This window comes from Columba livia, chromosome 14 (assembly GCF_036013475.1).
Source record: "Columba livia isolate bColLiv1 breed racing homer chromosome 14, bColLiv1.pat.W.v2, whole genome shotgun sequence".
In the NCBI taxonomy this organism is placed as follows: domain Eukaryota; kingdom Metazoa; phylum Chordata; class Aves; order Columbiformes; family Columbidae; genus Columba; species Columba livia.
Window position 1 is genome coordinate 3,950,955 of NC_088615.1, and position 23,569 is coordinate 3,974,523.

General features: G+C 54.1%; 2 protein-coding genes across 17 annotated transcripts in view; one reads left to right on the forward strand and one right to left on the reverse strand.

Moving 5' to 3' along the window:
- Positions 1-2,702: 2,702 nt before the first annotated feature.
- ZNF346 (zinc finger protein 346) lies at positions 2,703-12,985 on the reverse strand. 6 transcript variants are annotated; one of them, XM_065029612.1, is made up of 7 exons: positions 12,558-12,985; positions 12,374-12,477; positions 12,193-12,288; positions 10,831-10,981; positions 9,018-9,278; positions 6,437-6,530; positions 2,703-5,148 (listed from the first exon to the last, which is right to left on the reverse strand). In XM_065029612.1, exons 1-7 carry the CDS (start codon positions 12,784-12,786, stop codon positions 5,043-5,045), a joined length of 1,041 nt encoding a protein of 346 aa, XP_064885684.1. In that variant the 5' UTR covers positions 12,787-12,985; the 3' UTR covers positions 2,703-5,042. The 6 variants fall into 6 exon arrangements, with proteins under 6 accessions (XP_064885684.1, XP_064885685.1, XP_064885688.1 ...); XM_065029613.1 differs by having other exon boundaries at positions 9,018-9,257; positions 12,558-12,801; XM_065029616.1 differs by having other exon boundaries at positions 12,592-12,741.
- An 82-nt stretch (positions 12,986-13,067) lies between these two features.
- UIMC1 (ubiquitin interaction motif containing 1) overlaps positions 13,068-23,569 on the forward strand; it is a 40,098-nt gene continuing 29,596 nt past the window's right edge. For 3 of the 11 annotated variants that reach the window (XR_010466105.1, XR_010466103.1, XR_010466106.1), the window contains exons 1-2: positions 17,457-17,567; positions 20,350-20,718. Coding sequence is in view for 6 of the 11 variants with exons in the window: in XM_065029597.1 (XP_064885669.1) it covers positions 20,440-20,718 (279 nt within the window). In the remaining 5 variants the exon portion in view is untranslated. Of the gene's footprint in view, positions 13,366-17,418; positions 17,568-20,349; positions 20,719-20,771; positions 20,855-23,569 lie in introns of those variants that run through there. The other 8 variants (XM_065029592.1, XM_065029594.1, XR_010466104.1 and 5 more) reach the window with 6 other exon arrangements.

Sequence of the window (23,569 nt, forward strand, 5' to 3'; positions counted from 1 at the left end):
CTTTGCTGCTCCTGTCCCCCTCAACCCCTGAGCTACTCCCATCAGCCACAGCACAGCGAGGGACACGCGTCCCCTGACCACTGAGTGACAGATGGTGGGAGCTGAGATACAGCAGGACGCCCAGGGAGGGAGCACATCCCCAGGGCTCTGTAGATGGGGCAGTGAGGGGGCAGGCATGGTGCAGATGGGGCACAGAGGGGAACCCGCTCTGCCCCATGCCCAACCGAGGAGACTTGACTTCCCCCCCAGACTCTTGGCCTCACTCTTGTGTGCGGGGCCTTGCGGCAGCCAGCACAGATGAGGGGCTGGGCACCGGGGCCGGCACGCCGGGGCTCCATCCTCCCACCCCTGCCCCTTCCCCCAGGCAGTAAATCATCCCCACTCCCCTCATGAAAGGCCCGTGTATGCGCTGCCGGTGCAGGGAGCCTGCCTGGTGCCAACAATATTGCTCTTGGAAGGCAGCCGGGGCTGCGGGAACACAGCCGCCCCTTGTGCCTGGCCCCAGCGCTCGCCGCCGCTCCCGCTGCGGTGGCACCTGCGGCCAGCATGAGCGCACGCGGCACCGTGGCTCCTGGGGGGGCCGGAGCCCGAGGGGCTCTTTCCTCCTGGAAGTTTCTCTTGGCTTCCCCTGAACGGCTGTTGTTTGGGGCACAGGCTCTTCATCTCCCTGTACCCCGTATGCACATAGAGTCTGGGAGACTGAGGCCGAGCAAGCTCACCCCACGTGCCAGGGTGATGTGAACCCCCCTGAAGCAAGGGAGCAGGGCAGCCCTGGAGCTCAAGGGTCCTGCCCTGCCCCAGGACAAGGGCTCCTAGCTCTGTCCATCCCCACTGGCCTTGACATGTGGCAGTTTCCAGCCCCAGCCATGACCCTCGTGCCCTCATGTCAGCGGGGACCTGTTGAGGCAGGAGGGGCAGAGCCGGAGGGACAGGCAGCCCAGGCTGGATGCTCCACTGGGGCTGAGTCCCAGCTGGGCAGCACTCCTCACCAGGACCCGGTCTTGCCAGCCCATCCTTATCTCCAGCAGGGAGGGACTGATGGAGCAACCTGGCCTGGTTAAGGTTTAACCAGGCGGAACTTGGCAAACATGAACCTGCTGCTCCCTCTGGGGAGCTGAGAACGCGGGGCCCAGCGTGGGGGCTGTGGGACTGGGGCCCCAGACTTCGGCCAGGCCTCAGTGTGGCACGGGAGCACCCACAGATTCAGGTACCAAGGGCTGAGCCCAGCAGCACCAGGCAGGCAGCACTGTGTCCCATCCCTGCTGCAGTCCTGCTGTCCCCATGCTGGGCAGAACTGGGGCTGCAGCCGGCATAGGGAACAGGGTGCGTGGGGCCAGGACATGCACCACTTCCCCTGGGGACATGGCACACACCATCTGCTGGGCTGGGCACCATGGTGCCCATCTGGGAGCCAAACAAGGAGCTTTGCCCATGAGCCCTGTCCCCCACGAGGCACTGGGGGCTCCTCCCGCAGCAGTGTGGCCGCAGCAGGAGGCTGCAAGGCAGAAACAGGGCCACCCCGATGCTCCCAGCTCCTAATCGCAAGCAGGCACCCAGCCTTGCCTCCACATCTGCACCTGATTTACTTGCTGGAGCCAGCGGGGCCGCAAGGGATGCCAGCGGTTGGGGCTGCGGCCAGGGCTGCGTTCCCCCGAGTCGAGGCGGGGACGCGGGGCCCAGCCATACATGCTGCCAGAGGAGCAGCCGGTTCCTCAGACCACAGGCTCCACGTGGCTGGCTGTGGCATGGGGGCACAGCGGGGCTTCCGTGGGGGACGTGGCTGATGGTGGATCCGTGCCCTGTGCCGTGCCTGCCAGCCCACTGCGCCCCCGGCATGGCTGGCAGGGCCACGGGGTTGTGGCTGTCCCAGCACTGCTGCTGCCAGCCGTCCTGCCGCTGGGGAACGGGACGTGCCAGGCACGGGCAGCCCTGCAGCTGCCACCTCCTCCCCTGTACCTGACTCAGGGAGCACCTGCACCCACGGAAGGGCCAGGAGCTGCCAGACACGCCACAGCCCTGCTGTGGGGATGGGAGGGGTCAGCGAGGGACACAGGGTGGCAGCGGCAGGCACGGTGCCCCAGCAGAGCCACGCTCTGTGGGAGCAGACACAGCCTGTCCTTCCCAGAACGGCGATGGCAGTGCCACCAGCGGTGCCACCCTTGGTGACAGCACAGGCCCTGTACTGCTCTGGGGACACTGATCCCCTGCGCTCTGCTGCAGCTCTGCCCGCTGAGGTGCAGGACGGCTGGTCCCAGGCACCTGAGCCCACGCCAGGGACCGAGCTGCCCTCGACCGGACAGCAGTGGAGCACAACTGCCGTGACGCTGCTCCTGCGCCGCCACAGCAGTGCCAGGGAACAGCCCGGCGTCCTGGGGCAGTCGTGGATGGTTTTGGCACAAGCTGCACAACAGCTTGTAGAAGTGCCAGCGGTCTCTCAGCCCAGACTGTCCCGTCCTCTCCCGGGTGACTGTGCTGTGCCCAAGGCCACACCGACTTGCCAGAGCAGCACAGAAGGAGGCACTTACCACCTTTGTCTGGACCTCAGGGTGCTGCGGGATGAGCGCAAAGCCTCGAGGAGGACACATGGGAACACAAGCCTCCTGCCCCTCCCAAATATTTCAAAGGTGTCTGCATCCTGTTCTCTGCTTTGAAGTACGGTAAAATCCCAGGAAGGGCTCTAGTAGAGAGACAGCACCCAAAAGTAGTAATAAACACTCTATTTGGAGAGCTTCACCTTAGGTTAACAGGAGATACATAAACACTGTGTACAGGGGAAGGCAAAACGGTCAGTACACAGGCAGGAGTGACACACCAGACTGGGCAGTGCTGGAAATGGATCCCTCGTGGTGTCAATGCACAGCACATCTAGCGGGCACCTGCCCTGGTACAGCAGGACGAGAGCCAAGCAGCGGAGACTGGAGTTGGAGGCCATCCAGGGCGACCAGGCACACAATGCTTCCTTCCGTTCATCGCAATTTTCTGCCCATTGATCAGCTTGCGGGGTTTAAAAGGACTCCCTCTGCAGCAGGAGACTAAGGTCAGACCTTGTCAGTGAAGCAAGACGGGAAAACATTAGGAAGGCAAACCCAGACCAGCAGGAGCCTGTCCTAAGAGAAGATGGTAGATTCTGTGCAGGGTGAAGAAAAACAAAGATCATCCACGGCCGGGAGTGGGGAAGGGAAGGCACTCGCTCCAAGCACCGAGATCAGCAGCGAGCTCTCTCTCTCCTTGCTTAACCTGACCAGCGCGCACACCACATTTTGGAAGCGCCTCTCAAGCCCGGCTCTCAGCCCCACAAAGGCATCAGCTGCTGCCCTGGCACACATCGCTGGGACTCAAGGGCCCCAGACCGCCCTCCAGCAGCTGCTGTGGCCAAGCAACAGGAGGCACGAGCCTGGCTAAGCCCACCCTGGCAGCGCGGCGTGCCCGCAGCCATCACCCACGCTCCTGCCAGCCCCACAGAGCCCCACCGGCCATGGAAGCCCTTGGAGGGGCCACATCCACATCCTTCTGTCCCACAGAAGAAAACCAGCAGGATGTTTGCCACGCACTAGCAAAGTCTGAGCTCCACAGAGGCACCGACGCTGGGACAAAGCCGTGGGGTGCTGACTCGGAGCACTGGTGCTGAGCACGAGGCCAGCCCAGCGCACATGGCTCTTGCGGTGGGTTAGCAGGGAACAAACACAGCCTTAGCTTAAGGCAAAACATCTAAAGAACTTGGCCAAAACACACAGCAGTCTCAGATGCCTGCCCTTCCTTCTGGGGCCTTTTCTGACAGACCTAGTACATTAGCACCAGGAAGAGACCATCAGTCTTAATTTCTGGCTTTGAAATATAGAACATGCCTTTTCCAGGATGGCACAAATGTGCAAGAACTTAGAAGGGATGAGCTGGGCAAGCAGTGTCTGATGAAGGACTAACGGGTTGGGCAAGTAGTGTCTAACGGAGGACTAACAAAGGCAGGTTTCCAAAGGATTTGTAGCTTTTCAGTCAGCTAACAATTTGACCAAGTCATATTACAGTTTTCTGCTGCATCTAGATTTATTCCCTTTTTCCTTAAAACCCTCCTTTCCCAGAGTATTTTGGTGGCAGCAGGGAAAACACTACACTTCCACGCACACCCCGACAGAATTAGAGATGGACTCACCCTGCTCTACCTTCCTCTGCTGATTGCACTCAGATCTTGGAGATTTCCACCGCCGCCAAGTTTGGCTGAGATGGGTTTAAGTCACAAGGGGTAAAGACACACACGGTGAATGATCGCGTACACCTGTTTCCATAGGAAACCAGGCTAAACAGTCACTTCCTTCCATGTGGAAATCCTCAGAACAGAGGGCTGAGGGGAGCCAGAGGCTCTGACCCCTCTCACAGCCCTCTGCTTCCACCAGCAGCACTTTGCACACCAGAACTTGTACCTACTTATCAGACAGACCCAAACAACCCAGCTCCAGAGCTGACAGCTGCAGTACCATGAAAGATTCCGACGGCAACCGGTGGCTTATGAAATTCTGCACACAAACCTGACCGGAGGAGGCGCAGAAAGAGATGCTACGCTGGTTATTTCCTATTTTAGGCTTGTCCAAAGCCAGGCAGCCTGCACCATGTCCTGTCCATGCTGCACAAGCACCACTCACTATGCTCTAGGAGCTCTCCTCCAGCAAAAGCCGCCTCTGACCACGGGGTGCTGGCCCTCCGGCTGCAGGAATCCATTCTTGGCTCTGGTGAGGGAGGAGGTGGCTGCTACCAGCCTGTTGCCAAACCCTCCTTATACCAGATACACACTTCCTCTCACACTGCACCCACCTTCACAGGAAGCAATTACACAATGAAAACTACTCTAAGGGAGTGAAGTATTTGCTGTCTAGCAAGTCTCTTCCAGCTGGATCCTTTTTCTGACAGATTCAGTCCCCGTTCTGCTCAACGGGTGCATACAGGAGGGTAGGGCTTTGCTTATCCAGAGGGATAATGAAACCATTGTGGGCTGGCAAAGGATGTGTGTTCTTGGGTCACCAACAACGCCAAGAACAGTGCTGCAACTTGCTCTAGAAGTCTTGGCTGAAATAACTGTAGCCTCCTGGGGCAGTTGACTCTTCCCGGACATACTGTTGTGGTGGGAACGGTCCAACAACCGGCACTGCTCCTGGCATCCTGGATGTTGAAGGGAGCAAGAGGAAGAGAAGAGAAACAAAAAGTCAGAAGTGCTCTGCAATGTGCCAGCTGCAACCACGGCTCAGCAGGCAGGGCTGTCAGTGGAGCAACAGCCTCCTGTAGCCAAGGCAACAACTTGCCAAAAAAGCTTCCAAGAGCATCCTAGCCCTCCATGCGTGTGTGTAAACAGGCACCTTTAGCAGAATTAGCTGTTGCAGAGCTCAAGGACTGTTAAAGAGCTTTCATTACAAAGCAAGTCTCCTGGCTCTCTGCAGGCTGCAGAAGCTGGCCCAGGACACGATGCAGTGGTTGAATCCAGAAGCAGCTGAAAGGGACTTGTGTGGTTGCAAGAACTCAGGACAACATCCATGTCCTTAAAGGGAACATCAATGTGCACGTGTTGGGAACATCCTCAGTGTTATCGTTCCAGATCAGGACACTCGCTATTCACTGATCTGGTGGTGCTGCTCAATGGCTGAAACTTTCCTAGGATGCGGGATGGAGCACGTGTCTTTCCAGCAAGTACTCCAGAGAGCCAAAGGACCATAGGGCTGTTGTTCCACGGACAGACAACAAGAGATCTCAGTTCTTGTCTTGTTCTCTCTGGGAAATTTGGCTAGAAGTCTGTCCTCTCTTCAGGTAGGGTTTCCTAATGCCTCTTCCTTGTAAGAACCTTGCCAACCAACCCAGCCTCGTTAGCGAGCTGCTTTTAGTGAAGGCTTTGAAATGAGAGATCTGAACTTTGACAGTGTCCAGAACAAGTATTTGTGGTATTAATCATCTGGTAGCCTAAATTTTTCAGATTAATAATATACGCAGGGGATGCCGTTATTTAACTCACCAGCTGTAAAAGCAAGTTCAGGACTATAGTCTAGGTTTCTGAAGTGTGCTGACTACGTGCCGAATTTTAAGACAAGCAACCCCAAGCGAGATTAGAATGGCAAGCAGATCTCCCCTGAGCCAGTCTTTAATTAAATTAAAACCTCAGTTGTTAGAGAAATGGTGTTTAAAGGGTGTCAGGTTGGATGCCCTCACTGCAAAGGTCCACAACGAGCCAAGAAGCAAAAGCAGGCGCAGGGCCCGCGCAGCCCCGCAGCAGCCAGAGGGGTCTGCAGAGGGAGCTGACGAGGTGACCTGGCTGCAGGACAAACAGCACGGCTTTACAGGCAGAACAGCAAGGTTTGTGCAAGTCAGCTGCAAACCGCATTCCAAACTGCATTTTCAGTTATAGTTAAGCCATTGATTTGATCAGCGAGGCTGAAGATACTTAGACAAGAGGATTACTTACTGATTCTTGTGTTTGAAGCCGCTGATGTGAGCTTGGTACTGCTCTATGGAGTTGAGCACGATGTTACACGTGCTGCAGGGGTATCCCTTCCCGGCTGAAACAGACACCAGCATTAGCACACACAGCCAACGCTTGGTGCCTGAGGTAGAAACAAGTGAGATAATCAATCGCTGGAGGTGTTAAACAACTGCTGAACAAAGACAAACAGCAAGTCAACAGCCTGACCAGGTGGGGAGGTCACAGACTCGCACTGTATGGCCAGTCACTGCCGGAACCGCCAAGCCAGAGAAGCTTTCCTGGTCAGAACGCGGGTTTGTTTATCTATAAAAACGAAGACACGTTTCTGATAAACAGTTCACAATATCAGGCACAGTAAGTGTCTCAGCATTAGGGATCCATTTCTCTCCCAAATTCCCACTTCACCAGATCTGTACATCTCATGACAGAAAACGAGGGAGATACTTAATTTGTAAGCTTAAACTGTTTCAATTTAAAAAAAAAGCCAGAGGAGATTACACACAACGTCCAGTTCCACAATGCAGCATTCTGCTAAGCCCTGCTGAGGTGCCAACTGAGAACATTAAGCTTTATCCTCATGCAGTTTGGTTACAGTCAGCACATCAGCTAACTGCAGAAAAAAAAGTTCCCAACAACAGTTGTGCTGGACAGATCAATGGTTTTGTGTAACGTGACAACTCCAGCTGGAATGCAAGCTCAGGAGGCCACAGATACAGAACAGGCAAGCAGGGCAGCACAGCTCAGCTCAGCACAGCTCAGCTCAGCTCAGCACAGCTCAGCTCAGCTCAGCTCAGCTCAGCTCAGCTCAGCACAGGAGTGTCTAACGGGGGAAAATCCTGGCCGGTGCCCTCAAGACATGAAGCGCTCCTGCATCCTGGCTCCCCGGGGAAGGGCTCTGCCTGGGGGTGGCACAAACATTCCCTTAAGGTGAAAGAGGAGGCTCCCCCAGGGGTGCAGAGCAGCGCAATCACTGCACACCTTGTAGCAGAGATTTTGCGCCCCACTCAGAGAGATCTCAGACTCTAGTGGGTCATTCAAGTCGCAAAGCAGAGCTGGACCCAGGTGGGAAAGGCTGGAAGAGCAGTTAGAGCCCTCGGGTCTGCCTCTCTGCGTGCCCGAGCTCAAGATCTCTCTGTTGCAAACCCACCCAATAGGTGTGAGCACAAAGTTGCCCAAACTGCACTCCTGCACCCCAAACCGGCAGTTCATAGACGACCTTCAAGCAGACAAACACCTCGATGTGCTGCAAAGAACACACCTTCACCCGCTGACAGACACATGCCCGCAGAGAAATCTAGGGCCGAGCCTGGCTGTCAGCAGGCAGAGGTGGGCAGAGAGAGAAAACACCCCTGACTGCTGCCCACCACATCTGAGCAGCTCGATTACAGCCCAGGCTCCGAAACCGCACCTGAGCGGCTCAGGTGCCGTGGAGATGTGGCCATAGGCATCGCGGGTCTGCCGGGCTTCATGGAGATGTTCCGGTCACAGGCAAGGGCGCTGCCACCCAGTGGCTCCTGCCACTGCCAGCGCCTGAGTCACGCTAAGTGGAACCATTCATCAGGCCCCACTAATTAGGTAAAGAGCAGATGGGTAACGCTGGATACCAAGCACCTTCTCGTCTCCCACATGACCACGCAACGTGGGAGAGAATATCACTTGGAAAATTGAGTCTCATTTCTCACAAGTGCTACCGGTATCTAAAGGTGGCCTGCAAAGAATTAGAATGATTAATCTTCTGCTTGTGTGGGCTTTTATGACAGAGAAAGAAGCCCTTGAAGAAGATTTTAAGATGATTTGTCTGCTTATTATTTGCCTCAAGCATCCAGCAGGCACTAGGCTTGCCGGTCCAACAGAAGGCTGTTGGGAGCAACAGGGGAGTTTACTGTGAGCTCCTAATGCTGTCACCAGACTTCAAGGGCTTTCATATCGTAGAAGCGCTCACGAGCAGCAGATCATAAACCAAATGAGTTTTAACTGTCTGCCTAAAGTTTCTCCTTAATAGCTTTTTTCTCTTTTTTTTCCCCACATTTGTGTTTGCTCCAGGGAGATGCATTAGTTCATCAGATGGCAGTGCCCACACAGAGGCAGAGAGGCATTTGGGGAGAAATCTCTCCGGCTTTCATGTGCTTTGAAGCAGCAGGTGCAGTTAAACCTATTTCTTCCATCTTTGGCTAGTCCTCTCCAAATGCATTTTTTTAAGCATCAAACACCACTTTTATCTTTCCATTTTGGATGCAATCCACCTAGCTAGAAACAGTACTGGCCAAAATCCCTGGATTACCAGCACAGAGAGTAAAAAGGACACGTCCCCGGTTAGACAACACGGCAAAACACAACCCAAAGCTTGTCACCATTAGCGGCGGTCTGAAACCTCTCGTGCTGCCAGGGGTTACAAAATCAACCAAATCATTGTTATAGTGTGTAATCAAGATCCCCATCACGAGCAGTTCTCCCCCGCTCCCTCCGCACGGACTCTCATCCCAAGACCTGCCACACACATACCATCGCTCTCCCACCCTGCTCTTCAGCTATTTATTTATTAGCCTGCCTGTTGAGAACTCACCCATGAAGGACGATGCTGGTGCATCGGGGGTTCGGCCATAGTGTGCCATCAGCTTGTGTTTCGTCTCCTGCTTTCTGTGCTTCTTGCCTACATAATGCTGTTTTGCCATAAGGGGGTTATTGAAAGTGGCATGGCAGAGGCTACAGAACTTGTCCGGGTCAGTAATGTCCTTGTTCTCTTCGTTAGAAGACACGGTAGAGGTGGGGAGGGTAGCAGGATGTTTCTGTGGAGGCACCGCTTCTGTAAGGTGATTCCAAACTCCTGGTCAGTCACAGGACTCAGAGGTAAAAACCAGTCATTTCCCCAAAATCCACATTGAAAAAAACCCCAATCTACTACATCTAAAACCCAAACCCTAGACAGAATGTGAGATGTCTAGATAAATCCAAACTGCTCCTACCTCTTCCCTTTACGCTGCAGAATTGTAAGGCGTGCGGTAAGACAAGTCAGAGTAGGCCATAAAAACTTTCACGGTTAAAAAAACACCCAGATTTGCTTGTTTCTCCTTAGAGGAGTTAAAAATTCCCCATGGCTGTATTCAAGAAACGTGGGACAGGAAGGAGCTTCCACTGCTATTGCCATCACCCGGGAGAAGCAAGAGGGAGGCAGGTGGAAGGTGAGAGGCAGGTGGAAGGTGAGCCCCCCTTTGCTGCGTGGGTTTCTGTAAGCACTTGACCCCGAACTGAAGTCACGACAAGTTGTGCCTGAGAAATAGCATGAACGGGACAAGGTCCAATGGAGTGGATCCACACAGAGAAGCAGCTCCTGTCTGATGGAGAAACCTGCACCATCTCGCTACGGGTACCAAAGAGGACAGCAAGGAACCTTCTGAGCACCAGAGAGCTCCTCGCACACCCAAACAGAAGCTCCGCACCGGAGCGCTCATGCAGACATCCACCCCTTCCTGGAGGCTCTTCTTGTACCCAAAAGCAAGGGCTTCAAAGAACAAAAACAACCCATGGGCCACCCTGACCCCAGAGGTGCCTTTGCTGTGCAGACACAACCTGGCAAAGCTGTGAAGACCCCGTGGGATGGGCAGTTTCTGCCTGGAAGAAGCCGGCACAAGCTGCCACGCTCAAGTGCACTCAAAGGCTGCGTGTTCCCTCTCTCCTGACCAGCTACAGCACCCCAGGCTCTCGGCTGCCCCCACCCGCCCTGGACAGACAGTATGTCTCTCCACCTGCTTGCAAAGGGACAGACACAGAGGCAGCTGCAGCGGCTCAGATCCGAGGTCTGTCCTGGACTGTGTCCCACCATGAGAGCAGCCGACAGCAGGTGCCACAGGAAAAGCATAAGGTCGGGACAAGCACATCTTGATGCTTCCCAGCTGTACTGTCCCAGACCCCATCTATCTGCAGCTTGCAAGCTCCTGAACCTCAGAGGTTATATCTTTGTAGTTGTGTAGCCCTGATGAATTCGCCACATCAGAGTTTCACCAGTCACTTCAGCCCCTGCAAGCTTTTAGCGAGCATCGTATCCTGTCACAGGCATTTCTACAGCTTAACATCACACTGCCTGAAGAGTAGCGCCCTCCTGGTCCCAGCACACAGCAATGGGTACAATGCTGCTGCAAGCTGCGTTTTTCCCAAACAAAGCAAAACAAAAACACACACAACTTTTTGTCAACGCCAGCCCACCAAGCAGGCTGCTGGGAGCGGCCACATCTCGAGATGCGCTGCTGGCTTCCCCTCTTTCACTGAAAAGACTGCACACATCCTCACAAGAGCTTAAACTTGTGGTCCAATGACACATCTAAACTTTTTGTTTGGCTTGTACCACCCCTTGGTAGAACACGGAGGTGCTGTGGTCATACCTTCTACTTTGGGGGACTGCTGCTTCATGTTCTTGGCGTGAGTCTTGCCCAAGTAGTGGGACGTTGCCACGGCCGGAGAGGAAAAGGTCATGTTGCAGATGGGACAACACTTGCTCCTGTCTTCCCCACTGCTGCCTTCCTGCTTGCTGTCCTGTGCACACAGAATCGCAGAGTGGCCGAGGCTGGGAGGGACCTCTGCAAGTCACCTCGTCCAACCTTCTTGAGATAAGAAGAAACACTAAGGCTTGGGGGTCTGAGAAAACAAGGAAATCGGAGACATTTGGGTGTTATGTTGAAGAAACGTGACTGGGCAGGACGATGCAGCGTCATCCTGTCCTTCGCTGGAGCGTGTTCTTGCACCAGATTACTCTTTTTAATCTGTTAGTGAAGGGCTCCAGGCGGAGGGGCAGCCCTGGGCTGTGTGGGTTAAGGACAAGGTTAAACGAGTGGCTGCCAGAATTGGAACAGGCAGCCTCTTCCTCTGCAAGGTGTGAACTGAGCAGCACGAACATCGATATCAGCCGGGTCATCTGCAACACGACGCCGGTGGAGCAGGCGGCAGCCGTCATTTCCAAGCCCTGTGCAAAGGCAACTGCCTCTATCTCCTCCCCCCGCCACAAATGCTGGAGAGTTGGGGATTAAAGCTGAAGTAATCAGAAAAGTAGAATCTGTTTCCCAAATGAGTCACTGGGCAGACAGATGGCCAAGTGGAACGTGGTGCCTTCACTGACCAGCAGGCTCTTGCTACCCGCCAAGGAAACCTAGATAAGTTAAAAAGGATTGTCCTTGAACGAGAATTCTGGTAGACCAGAGGTGTCAAACTAATTTTCATGGGGGGCTACATCAGCCTCGCGGTTGCCATCAAAGGGCCGAATGTAATGTTAGGACTGTAACTACTCCTACATTTATACAGTCCTAACATTACATTCGGCCCTTTGAAGGCAACCGCGAGGCTGATGTGGCCCCTGGTGAAAATGAGTTTGACAACCCTACAGTAGATGGTCAACCCAACCGCTTTCTGTGACAGCAACAGTTATTCAATGATATTCCAGACAAGCTGTCGTTCCTGTTCACCTCCCCCTGTCCTTTCAAGCACGACTATCAACAAAAGGCACCTTGCGCTTGTTTAAATGGAGAAGACATACTCACAGAGGCCATTTAAATGGCGAGGGCAGCAGGAACTGCGCTGGCCGCGACAAGGCCTGGCAGCACACCCGCCATCGCGCTCTCCAGCTCCCACAACGCCCCTTCCGACAGCGATTTCTTCGTTTATTCACCACGGCACCCAGGCCATACAACGACCTCCAGCCCAGCAGGACCCGCTGTGCGGGATTTTGGCCCCAAGGGCTCTTTCGCTCTCACCTGCTTGGCGTCCAGCCTCATCCGCTTGCCGTGGGCGAGCTCGTCTCCGCCGTGGATGGACAGGTACCGCCGCACCTTGTTGGCGTGTTTCTTGCTCTGGGGAAAGCAGAGAGAGACCCGCCCGGCCCCGCTCAGCCCCTGCCGCTCCGGGCGCCCGGCGGCGGCGGCTCCCGCTCCCTACCTGGTAGTGCGCCAGCCGCTGGGACTCGGAGATGAGCAGCGCGCTGCACACCTTGCACTGCGCCTCGGTGAAGATGTGCCCGTTCTCCCGGATCAGACGGGCCACTGCGGGGGGGGGACAACCGGGGGTCAGCGGGGCCGCGCCGCATCTCCCCACCCCGCCCCCGCAGCCCCCGGCTCCTCACCCGCCTCCTCGCCCCGCCGCCCCCGGCTCCTCACCCGCCTCCTTGCCCACCGGCAGCCCCGCGGCGTCCCCGTTGCTACCGGCCCCGTCCGCCATGGCCGCCAGCCCCGCCCCGCCCCCGCCGCTCTCGCGAGAGCCGCCCGCGCGCCCCCCTGCGTCCTAGCAACGGCGGGGCGGCCTCCCGCGAGAGCGCCGCGCGCCCTCACGTGGGAGGCGGCGGCGGCGGCCATGTTGGTTGTGGGCAGAGCGGCGGGGGTCGGCCGCTCCTCAGGGCCTGGTTGAGCGTGGTCGCTGCCTGCCTCGCGGAGCCTGGGTTTTGTGGGCGTTCAAACGGCACAGCGGTTGCTGCGGTGACAGCGCTAAGCGCAGCGGTAACTTCTGAGGCAGGGAGGCTGCAGCTGAAGGCACTAGCCCCCCGCTATCGCGTCCTCCTGGGAAACTGGCGCCCGCTGCCCTCCCCGCAGCGTCCGGCACCGCTCTGAGAAAATGGCGACAGCGCCAGCACCTCCCGCCGCATCTCAGCACAAGACGTCGGGGCCCGCAGACCTCCCGGGGCCGGGCCCGCCGCCCGCCCGCAACATGGCGCCGCCCGCTTCACCACCACGCCGGCCACGTGACGCGCCGCGAAGCCGCCGCCGCCATCTTGGGTGAGGGCAATGAGGCCTCCGCCGCCAACTTGATTGCGGGTGCGAGACCCGCCGACCGGGACCGGCGCGGCGGGGAGGCTGCGGCGCCGCCGCCTGTCGCCGCGCAACGGGGCGGCCCGGCGGGGCGGGGCGCGGCGCCGGCCCGCGGGAGGCCCGGGCCCGGTGAGTACCTGTGCCGCGCGGGGCCTGCCGCACAGCGCCGGGCCGCGGCCCTGGGGCTCGCCCGGGGCCCATCCGCCGTGGGGCTCCCGGGGCCGGGCGCCGAACCCTTCCGGCCCGGGGCCACCTCTTCCCGCGGGGGGATCCCGGGACCCACCCCCGGGCCCGTTCCCCGGGGCTGACTCCCCAGGGATGCCCACGGGCCTCCGCCCCGGGCGACCCGGGGAGCGGCCCCAGCGCTGCCCCCCGGGTGGAAGGGACACCCGGATCGCTCCCCTCGGTTCTGTACCCCAGTCCCTTGCCCTGGAGGGGACCCTGGTACCGGCTCCCCGGGGCTGTGCCTCTTCCCTGGGCCCACCCTGCTGCTCCTCTCCCAGGGCTGTCTGTGGAGGGGACCCCAAAACCGCCCCCAAGCCTGAGCTTTGCCCTGGCCCCATCTCCCCAGCTGCGCCCTGGGGGGCTTCTGCCGCTCGAGGTTCCCCCAGCAGCGCTGGCTCCATCTCCTCCTCCTGGGCTGACCCCAGACGCGCCCCTTGATTTACCCCAGGCTGGTCTCCTTCCTCTTGTGCCCACCCCGATCCCACCAGGGACTCCCCCCGAGCATCCTCCCCAGGGTGACAGTTTTTGGGTAGCCCTGACCCCATCCTTGTCTCCCTGCACAGCCCCCGTACCCAAGGGCAGCGGGTTGGGAGGGGGACGGGAGACCCTCAGGCAGGTGCTGGGGAGGGGGTGGCGCGGGGAGAGCCGCTGCGTGCGGGACGTGCCGGGGCAGAGGGAAGCGGAGCAGTTCATGGGGTTTGCAGATGAACTTGGGCGAGCTTGGCCTCTGTGGCCTTGTGAAGATCCAGCTCTATAAACGGATGGATCCCGTGAACAATTCCTCTCCTCCCGCGGCACCGTGAGCCCTCGCGTCCTGTGGGTCGCGGAGCAGCAGCTGTGCCCCGCGTGCCGGGTCCGGCGAGGGTCTGCGGGTGGTGTTTCGTGTGGGGCTGAGCCTCCTGAGCGCCGAGCTGCATCGCGCCTCTTCTTCCCGAGGCGGGGGGGAGTTGTTTACAAAGTGACAGCCTGTGTCTCAAACCGCTCAGAAACTCATCCGGGGATGAGAGTCATTCATTTTTTTGGCTTCGTTTTCAAGCATTTTTCAAGCTGTCACAGCTTGGCAGGTCTGTAGCTGCAGTGTCAAGATTTAGAATTATTCTGTCGGTAATTGCTTTCTGATTCATCAAAATGATAGATGAGAGGGAAAATGACAAATAATCACAAGTTGGGGATCTTCAAGGATATCCCTAAAAATGTTACTGGAGGAGCGTGGCGTGTGCGAGTCCCTTGTCGGGAGGTCACCTTTGCTGTCAGAGCGTTTACAAAGGAATTCTCTTAAATTCAGAGTTGGAAAAAAAACCCTGGATAACTGGAAAATGGGTGTGTGAGCCAAACTGTGGAGGTAGTTATAGATAATTCAGTCTTTAGCCATTTTCGCTGAGCCTGAACGCAGGTATCGTCACCTCAGGTACCAGCAAGTGTCCTTTTCAGGAGCACTAAAAGCAAAGTGCAGCTTCTGTGCTTAAGTTCCTGCGTGCAGGGGAAGGGGGGGTTGCTCTGGGGCTTGTTTTCTTCCTTCAGCTGCACCAGCTTGTCTAATAAAAGCCATTACCGCTCTCTCCTACTCACAGCCTCAGACTAGCACAGCTACGAGTGATCTCTCACTTGTCTTGTTCCCTTAGTTACATTTACAGAGACTCTCTCTGCCACAAGTCCCTTCATTTTCAGGAGCGTTGTGGGAGTTGTGTGGTTACATCTCTTACATCTTCTTTTTTTTCCTTCCCTTTAAATGTTGGAGGTAGGTGACTCATCATAACTCCAGCTGATATTTCTCAGTGATCTCTTATTTAGCACAGTGCATCAAGCAGAAGATGTGTCGCAGAGTCAGAGGCGAGCTGGTGATACCAGCGTGAGTTAAAAACCCAGCAAGTACAGCGTGGCAGTCGCTTGTTGCTGTTTGCATTTGTTTTGGTGGTAAAACCTACAGGCTGTCTCTCCAAAACCAGGGTGACCTTGTGCAGGTTGGTGTCCTGGAGGTCTCTCCAGTGCTGCTCCCCGTTGCTAAAATTCCTGTCTGTGTGTTTTTCTTCCGATAAGGGGGTGTTCCCACCCCTTCGTGGGGGCACCTCTTGGCAGCTGGGGGTGAGCTGCCTGGCTCATCTCTCTGGATGGAGGGTAAAGAGGCCATTTGGAGCAAAAGATAAAAAATGGAGAACGTATAGCGAGGATATTCCAACAGGAGCTGAGTTCAGCACAGCTGGAGCGCAACAGCTTTGTTTTGCAAGAGCTGCCGCTTTTAGAAAAGCAGCGCTTGTTTTTATTGCCCCTTCCTAAACAGACAGACATTTGCGGACTGCGGCGGCGGTTGCGATTGCTGCTGGAGCCGTGCATGCCATTTGTGCAATGTTCTGTCTTCAGAGGGCTCTGCAAACCTTCCGTGCACGTCGTGACTCACCAGGATAATAATCTTTTGTCTCCAGGCATGTGTGTGCATGTGTTTGCAGAGGAAGGGAGGCAGAGAAGCTCCTGAAGGCTGTGGATACGGGGCACGCGGTTCCTCTCTCAGCCTCACCTGCTGCCTCGGACTGTAGATGGAGCAGCGCGCTGCTGTTCTAGCGCTGATGGGGGTTTTGAACTTCTTGCTCCTTAGCATTTCTACACATAGCGGCTGTTTGCAATTTCGTGGTGTTTCAGAGGAGGGTTTGGCTTTGTATTGGGTCATGCAGGGTCTTTTTTGTGTCTTCTCTTACTCCTATTTTAGATCTAAGCAGCACATTTGAGCTATTTCAGTGGTCTCGAAGGCAGAATGGTCCTGTGGAAGGACAGTGGTCTGGGAACCAGCCAACTTAACTTGCGTTTCCAGCTCTGCCCCTCTCTGGTGTTTAATGAGGGGTTTGTTGCTTAACTGCTCTGCATGTGTTTAATTGTACCGTAGAGCTGACGGTGCTCAGCCTGCTTTGTGAGGCTTTTAGACCACAGTGCAGGAAGCACCGAGTGGCATTGTCGAGTTATTTGCAGGACAGTGAACATGGCAGGAAAGGGTGGTTGAACTCTGTGTGCCATCCTGCAGCTCTCGTTCACCGAAATCTCTTCCTGATCCTCTCGTCTGAGCCCTTTTTGATGCAAGCAGCCAGCGCCGGCTGCTCGTCCCTATCCAGCAGTCTGGGGGCTGGCAAGGAGACGAGATGCTGAAGCACCATCTCGCATTGTGTGGGCACCTGCCCTCGATCGGGCCGTTCATCGAGCACTCAGGTTTGCACTAACAACGCTCAGCAGGTTCCTCCCTGCTCATCAAGTGCCTACTTTAACACGAGTGGTTTGGGCACGGCTGCGCTGAGGGCTTCCGGAGCCTGATGCTCATTGAGAAATCCCGGCTGCCAGATAAACCTATTGTTTTGTTTCCAGCCCCTCTGCTGCTGCCGCCTGCGTTTTCCCTTTTCACAGTGCCGGTGCAGCCTTACGTGGGGCTGCTGTGCTGGGAGCAAACCAGTGTCCTTTGAGGAATGTGCCTTTCCCCTTGTTTTGTTGAATCCGAAAGCTGACACATGGCCATGCCGCAGCGGCTTCTTGTTCCGGCGCGCAGGGCTCAGCCTGCTTTGCTCTGCACCAGGACAGGGATGGTGTGTGGGGCTGAGGAGGGGAAGTTGGGGGGTGTGTTGGAGGGTGGGAGACCCCCTGTGGTGCTTTGGAGTGGTTTGCTGAGGCGCTTTTCCCCGAGAAGCCGGAGGAAAGCCTCATTGCTTTGGGGCAAGGGCATTCAGAGCGGCTTTGGTCTGTGTTGCTGTTCCCCTGAAATCCCTTTTTAGTGATCAGCTATAATAAAGTATTCTTAACTAGATGAGTGGTGACTAGTACATGTGGCTCCCAGTAACGCTAAGTTCACCATGCTTTGTAATAAGGTTCTAATGCCTGCGGTGTTTTGCCTAAAAATAGAAAGAAAAAAAAAAAAGGATGGCTGTTAGGGGAAATCTAAATCAGAAGGAAACAAATGGCTTTTAATCTTTCCCTCTGTTTCAGCGTGAAGGATGCCGAGGAAGAAGAAGCCCTCAGAGGGCCTGGACTCTCGGGATCAGGATGAGGAGGAAGAGAAGAGGAACGCGGCCAATGGCAAGAAGAAGCGCAGCTTTGTGGATGCGTTTATCGTCATATCTGACAGCGATGGAGAGGTCAGTGGTCAGGCCCGGGCTGGGCTGTGCTGTTGCAGGATGGTGCCTGAGCATCCCGGGCTGTGCGCAGAGGGTATCGTGCTGTTCCCTTTCTTATAAATGAGGTGAATCAAATCCTATTTGATTAGGAAATGAATGGTGTGCTTCGTGAGGGTGAGTTATGAGTCTGGGATTTGATAACCAAATCCTCTCAGAACTGAATTTGAAACGTAATTTAAAAGTAACCTTTCCTCAATCCCTTTACAAATCTTTTTTTTCATAATTTTTGTTTGATTGATTTCCAGCTAAACCATAGAAACATGATTCTGTATTATGCGCAAATAGATAAGGAAATGATTCAGAACACAGGCTTGCGAGTAGCTCAGACGCAGCTGGTGTCTGGTAAACTGATCCTGAATTACAGAAACCTGAGTTTTTCACCCACTTCCATAGGGTGTAAAGGTGAACCGCGATGTGCGTTTGCCTGGCTAAGACATGAAGGCTCAGATCAGTGATCCCTTGCATCGTCTTACAAACATCAGCTTTATCCTAAGAGGTTGAAATGCCTGTGTGTGTTACGCTGGCTTTGGGATGAGTCCCTGGGGGAAACCCAGAGCCCGGAGAATCTGTCCTCAGCTTGGCGAGGTACACGAGAGGAAATTATTAGGATCAATTTTTGATGTATGACTGTTGAGGCTTTGCTCTGTCTGGCTGGTGATTGGGGATCCTAAGCTGCTTTTTGTAATTCCACCATTTTCAAAAGCATTTCAGTTCACTCTCAAGCTGTAGATCTTAAATCAAGTCCCTTTCGCTCCCACATCTGCAGCATGCTTCTCTACAATAAGGTGATTATCATGTGAGGAGGGGAAAAGCACTAGAAATAAACAGTAGGAAGCTGTAGGGCAAATGATATTGGATGTTTTTTCTTCACATTGTCTGAGTTCTTTCCCATTGGGAAATTCCCTGAAAGGAATGGAACATATGGCAGTAATAGTTCAGCGGGGTTAAACCCTTAGATCTGCAATATGCTAAGTTAACTTCAGATGTCTGCTGCATCACTGGCCTTTATTGTGAAACCTATAAGGAAAAAAGAAATCAGCGGCTGTAAGAGCTGCTGCAGTACATAAAAGATCAGGACCTGTTATTGTCTGCAATTATTCATCTCAATGTGCACGTATCTGAAAAAGAGGAAACAAACGTCTCCTAAAACACATCTATAAAAAGGTTAGGCTCCCTGACTGTTCTGCAAGTTTGTCTATAAACAATAAATTCTGATGGCATAATCGGTCATATTACAGAAAAGGATATGCTCAGAGAGGCCGTTAAAGAGCCAATTAGGTTCTGTTTAAGTGACAACAGTTCAGTCAGTTGAGTGAGTGGATTTATTCAGTTCAGTCTCTTTCTGTGAGTCATCAGCTTCCAGATCCAGCGCCACAGTCTCTTGTCGTGTTGTTTTCTGCAAAATCAAACCCAAAAATGTGATTTGCTTGGGATCTCAAAAAAAAATAACTGTCTCGTTTGTGTAACTGTCTCAGCTCTTCAGTGTACATCAAGTTGAATTTCAATTTCAAACCTTGTAACTGTTGTTCTTGCTCTAGTAAGACCTCGTTATGTGTTCAAGAAGAGGTGTGGGAAGCTCAGATCAATAGCAATTTTAGAGAACAATACATTCTCAATTAATCTTGCATCTGTTAGGACATGGTTCCTTATGAATCAAAAGCTACAAGGACAATTTGGGCATCATTGATTCGATGGCTTTCTTCCTTGGCAGTCTCTTGGCAGGTATCTATAGAACAAGTCCCCAGTTCTGCTTCCAGACCAGCAGATCTTGTAGCAGCTGCACCTGGAAAGCCTCCAGCTTCTCACTTTTGATGATCTTTGGCAGGCTGCCTCTCCCAGGAATTTTTCAGTCGTGCTGGATTATCAAGCTCATCCATGTTATTTTGCCAAATTTTCTTTTCTTTGCTTTCTGTGCTGTGGCATCTGCAGAGCTGCATCAGAAGGACGTGAGGCTCCCTGATCTCTGCTATATATAATCCTGGATTCAGGAAACACTTCTCTTTTTTTGGGAAGGGTCAGACAGAATAAGAACAACGTCTCTGGCTCTGTGGAAGCAAGAGGAGATGTCCTGCTTTGTGCAGACTGTGTCTCTGAAACACAGACAGGACAAACAAGCAGAATGGTTCCTCTCTCCCCCCACTGTTGAAATTCTGCAGGGAACTGGTTGCCCTCACCAGGAGCGGGTGATCATCCACATATACACAATATTTCAAGTAGTGCCCATAAAAGCTCTCTCCAAGCACAGCAGCTTCTGGTCTGTCTCATAAGCCTCCTGTTTGAATTAGGCTGTTGATAAAGACTCTCTGACCCCCCTGAGGTTTTCTGAAGCCGTGTCTGAGGGTTGACAGTCACCCAGCAGGAGTGCTGGCCCGGCACGGACACGGAGCACAGCCCAGCAATTATCCTGAGCCATCTGACTGACCTGCAGTTGATCCCGAAACACTGCTGATCCGCTCTGAGACCTTTTGGAAGGCTCAGTTTTTCCTGGGTGGATCCTTTGGGTGGTCCCAGGGTACCTGCCTCCGCTCATAGAGTTTGGCTAAAGTCTCACAGACTCTTTCTGCCGGACTCATCAGCTCTGGCAGCCCTTGGGGACCGGGACAAGGCTCCAGGGTGACAGTGCCATCTGTTCCTGTGTGGCATCCAGGACCTGTCTTCCCTTCAGTGTGGAACATCCCTTTGCTTGAGTGTTCCTGTGCTTGGAGCCACTCGCAGTAAATGGCAGCGCCTGTTGATGTTCCAGGTCAGATGCTGGTTTTGGTAGAAGGAGGGAGGCGTGTTCGGGCCTCGGCTGGAATACCCGCCCACTACCCTTTCCTGTTCTCCATCAACCATGGCAGCGGGCGCTTTGTTTTGGGACCAGGCGTGGCCTGAGCGACATCTTACCGTGGAGATGGTGGCACTGGAAGCGTCACAGCCAGGGTGGCAGCGCCCACCCCGCACCGCTGACCGTCCAAGCAAAGCAGAGCCGCCCGGGAGCGTTCCTGCGGCACCCGCTGTCCCCACGGGCTCTGCTGCGGTGCCGAGGGACCCGGTGCCTCCAGTCCCCGAGGAGAACGCGTGTGAGGCTGCTCCCCAGGCGGCTCTGCTGCCTTCGCTCCTCGGAAATCAGGTTGGTGCAAATCCAGGCTCCTCGCAGCCCGGTAAAAGCCCTTTTCTCTCCAGGGGCCTCCTTCCCGTGAGCTGGGAACTACACGTCTGGCACGAGCCCCATCGTGTCTCCTTGTTCAAGTCTCCGCTTCCAGCAGGTTTGTTCTAATGAGCTGAAAGACAGAGCAGAGCTGAAACAGATTCTGAACTGAAGTCGAAGACTAATAAAGTAGAGTGTGATATTAATTTCAGCAGCAGCCTTGGCTGGAGCCAAACGTGGCACTTCCAACTTCTAATTAGCTTTTAAAAATAAATTAGTCTGGTTTTCATCTGCCTATTTCCCATGCAGGACGTGTGGTGTTTGGCTGTGCCCTATTGTTAGATGGTCCCAACTGCTATTGAGCAGTAAAATTACCCAGACCTTTAGACTTTGCAGCCTGCACTGTTAGCTGTGGAGACATCCTTCTGCAGCCTTTCCTTCCCTGAGCCAGCAGAAGCTGATTTCTGTGGTTTATGCTGTGGGTTCGAGGCAGCGGGGCTGTGGGAGGCTGGCCACTGCCTTCCATTTACAGGCTTTTAGAAGCGAGTGGAGCTGTATCTGTTTTTGCTGGCAGAGTCAGGTTCTCTTAGGTACGTGCAAAAGCATTTTTAAAACGAGAATTTGATTTCCTGCTGTCTGGTGAAACCAAACAGGTTAAAAACCCAGGGAAGAATAGTGGCTGCCTTCCACTAAACATGTAGGGAACTTCGGAAACCTGTCTTTTTTCTTGATCTGTGTACAATGCTGACAGTGAAATTGCTCATAAGAGAGCATCATAAATTAAACTGCAGAGCCTGACACACAGGAAGCGAATTTGGATTCCTTCTGGCCATTATGCTTTAAATTGACGGCAAAGGAGGAGAGACGCTCTCCAGGCTGGCGCTGAGCAGAGGTGCGCAGTTCCCACCTCGCCTCCGCTATAATAATTGTTTTCCCTTGGAAGTTGTGTGTTGGAGATGACCTTGTAACTAAGAGTATTGGCTGCAGTATGGGAATATTTTAATTGATTAAGATTATTTTTGGACTAGTGATCTTATTAGAAAGGCAGTTGGTTGAGTGGCCCCCTGAGTTCCTATTATCCTTGTAGACAGATGAGCATTAAAAGGTTGGGTCAGAAAGAGCAAGCCCTGTTGTCTTCTCTGAATTTGCTCGGCCCTTCTGTTTCCACCATCCTCGCCTGCATTTATGCAGAACGCTCTGGGGCCTGCGGGGCTTTCTCCCAGCAGAGGTACAAACAGCCATAAATCCTAATTAAAAGGTATGTTTTATTTTCTGGGTTTAAAAATAAAGAAGATTTAAGAATTCTTGGAATTGAGATGTGTGTGTATATTTTGGCCCATCAGGATTAATTGGATTTGCTTCAGCGGTTCGCTGTACCGTGGCTGTTCAGTAGAACGCTGCCGAGCAATTTAAACATCTTTCTCAAATGTATGAGGTTCGTACAACACGTGTCCTGCAATAATTTTGCTCCTGCCAGTGTTGTAAATGTCGAGATTTTTCAGGACCCAGCGCGAGGAGCCGAGGCCTGTACTGGGCTGCGCGGTGGAACCGGGCCCACCGATCCCGGCTGAACCCCGGGGGCGTTTGAGCCCCGTCCTGTCCCGTGGTGCGTGTCCCCAGTGTGTCTCTGCACCGTGCAGGCCCTGGCAGCCGTGGAAAGTTTGGTGTGCTCATAAATCACAGCCGTGCCCTGGAACAGAGCTGCAGATGAGCGTGTCAGGGCTGACCTTCCGGCAAGTGCGAGAGTGATGAGGGGAAGATTGATGCCTAGAGAGAAGAGCCGGGGATTTACAGAGCCTGCTAGGATTAAATTGCCCCTGTCTTAAACTGGAGTAGGTTTAGAATTTAGACAGGGCTTTGGGGAGAGCTGTTGCGTAACCTCCTCTGGCGTGTGATCCTGGTGTGACCCCACAGACCGGTCCCCACTCCCTTAGGCGTGAGCTGCCCACGGTGTCCCATGGACCAAGGCAGGGCGGTTCAGAGCATCAGAACCTGTGGCTTACGGAAAACTGAGGAAAAGAGCGACATGCCAGGGCCTGTGAAGAGAGGGGATTTCACCTGCTGAGCGAGAGCCTGTCATCTGTCTCCTAGCAAGAGAGGGTCTGGCTGTGAAGGAGCCTTTTGGAGACACAGCGGCAGATCTTAGAAACGAGGTACCAAAACCAGGCTGGGTGGGGAAGGGAAGGAGTCAGTCAAAGGAAAAACCCTCAGGTGGTAGCATGAGTGTGTGCGTGGACTTGCCAAGCGTGATTGCTGCCTTGTGAGCTGGTTCTTAAATCGCTGGAAGTGAGGAATGGTGCAGGTATTAGGGCATGTAAAAGCGTCAATGTATTAGGGTTTCAGGAAACCACTTAATCGTACATCTTGCAAAATCTTAGTTGGATAAATAATTCAATTGGGTCTAGATAGTAACATTCCTGGATTGAAATCCTGCTAAAAGACTGTCAGCAAAAGCTGGTGATGAACAGAGGAGAGGCTCATTTGGGGGAGATGTAAAGCTGAGGCCAAGAGGATCAATATTAGGTCTGTGTGTGTTTTAACATCCTCATTAATGATCTGTAAGAGGGAGCAAGTGGTGTATAGACATTAATAAAATCTACAGATAACACTGAAGCTGGAGGTGCCTCGAACAAAACTCAGCATAGAGCTACAGTCCAAGGGATAACACGGGCTCAGAAACACGGGCAAGAGACAGCAGGAATTGATTACTCTTGAAAATAAGCGGTGTATCTGTTTGCATTGAAGTAGCCCAAGCCACATACCCCACCTCGAAGCCTTTCCTGGCACAGGGGGTGCTGTGGGGTGGTTGCCACGAGGATCGGGGACAGCAAAA

Bases quoted from the DNA above. Each gene is read 5' to 3' on its own strand.
- ZNF346 (XM_065029612.1), bottom strand. From the start codon at position 12,786: ATGGCCGCCGCCGCCGCCTCCCACGTGAGGGCGCGCGGCGCTCTCGCG. The intron at 12,478-12,557 runs GTGAGGAGCCGG...CCCCCCCCGCAG, and splicing joins GCGGCGGGGCGAGGAGGCGG to TGGCCCGTCTGATCCGGGAG. The intron at 12,289-12,373 runs GTAGGGAGCGGG...TGCTTTCCCCAG, and splicing joins AGCGGCTGGCGCACTACCAG to AGCAAGAAACACGCCAACAA.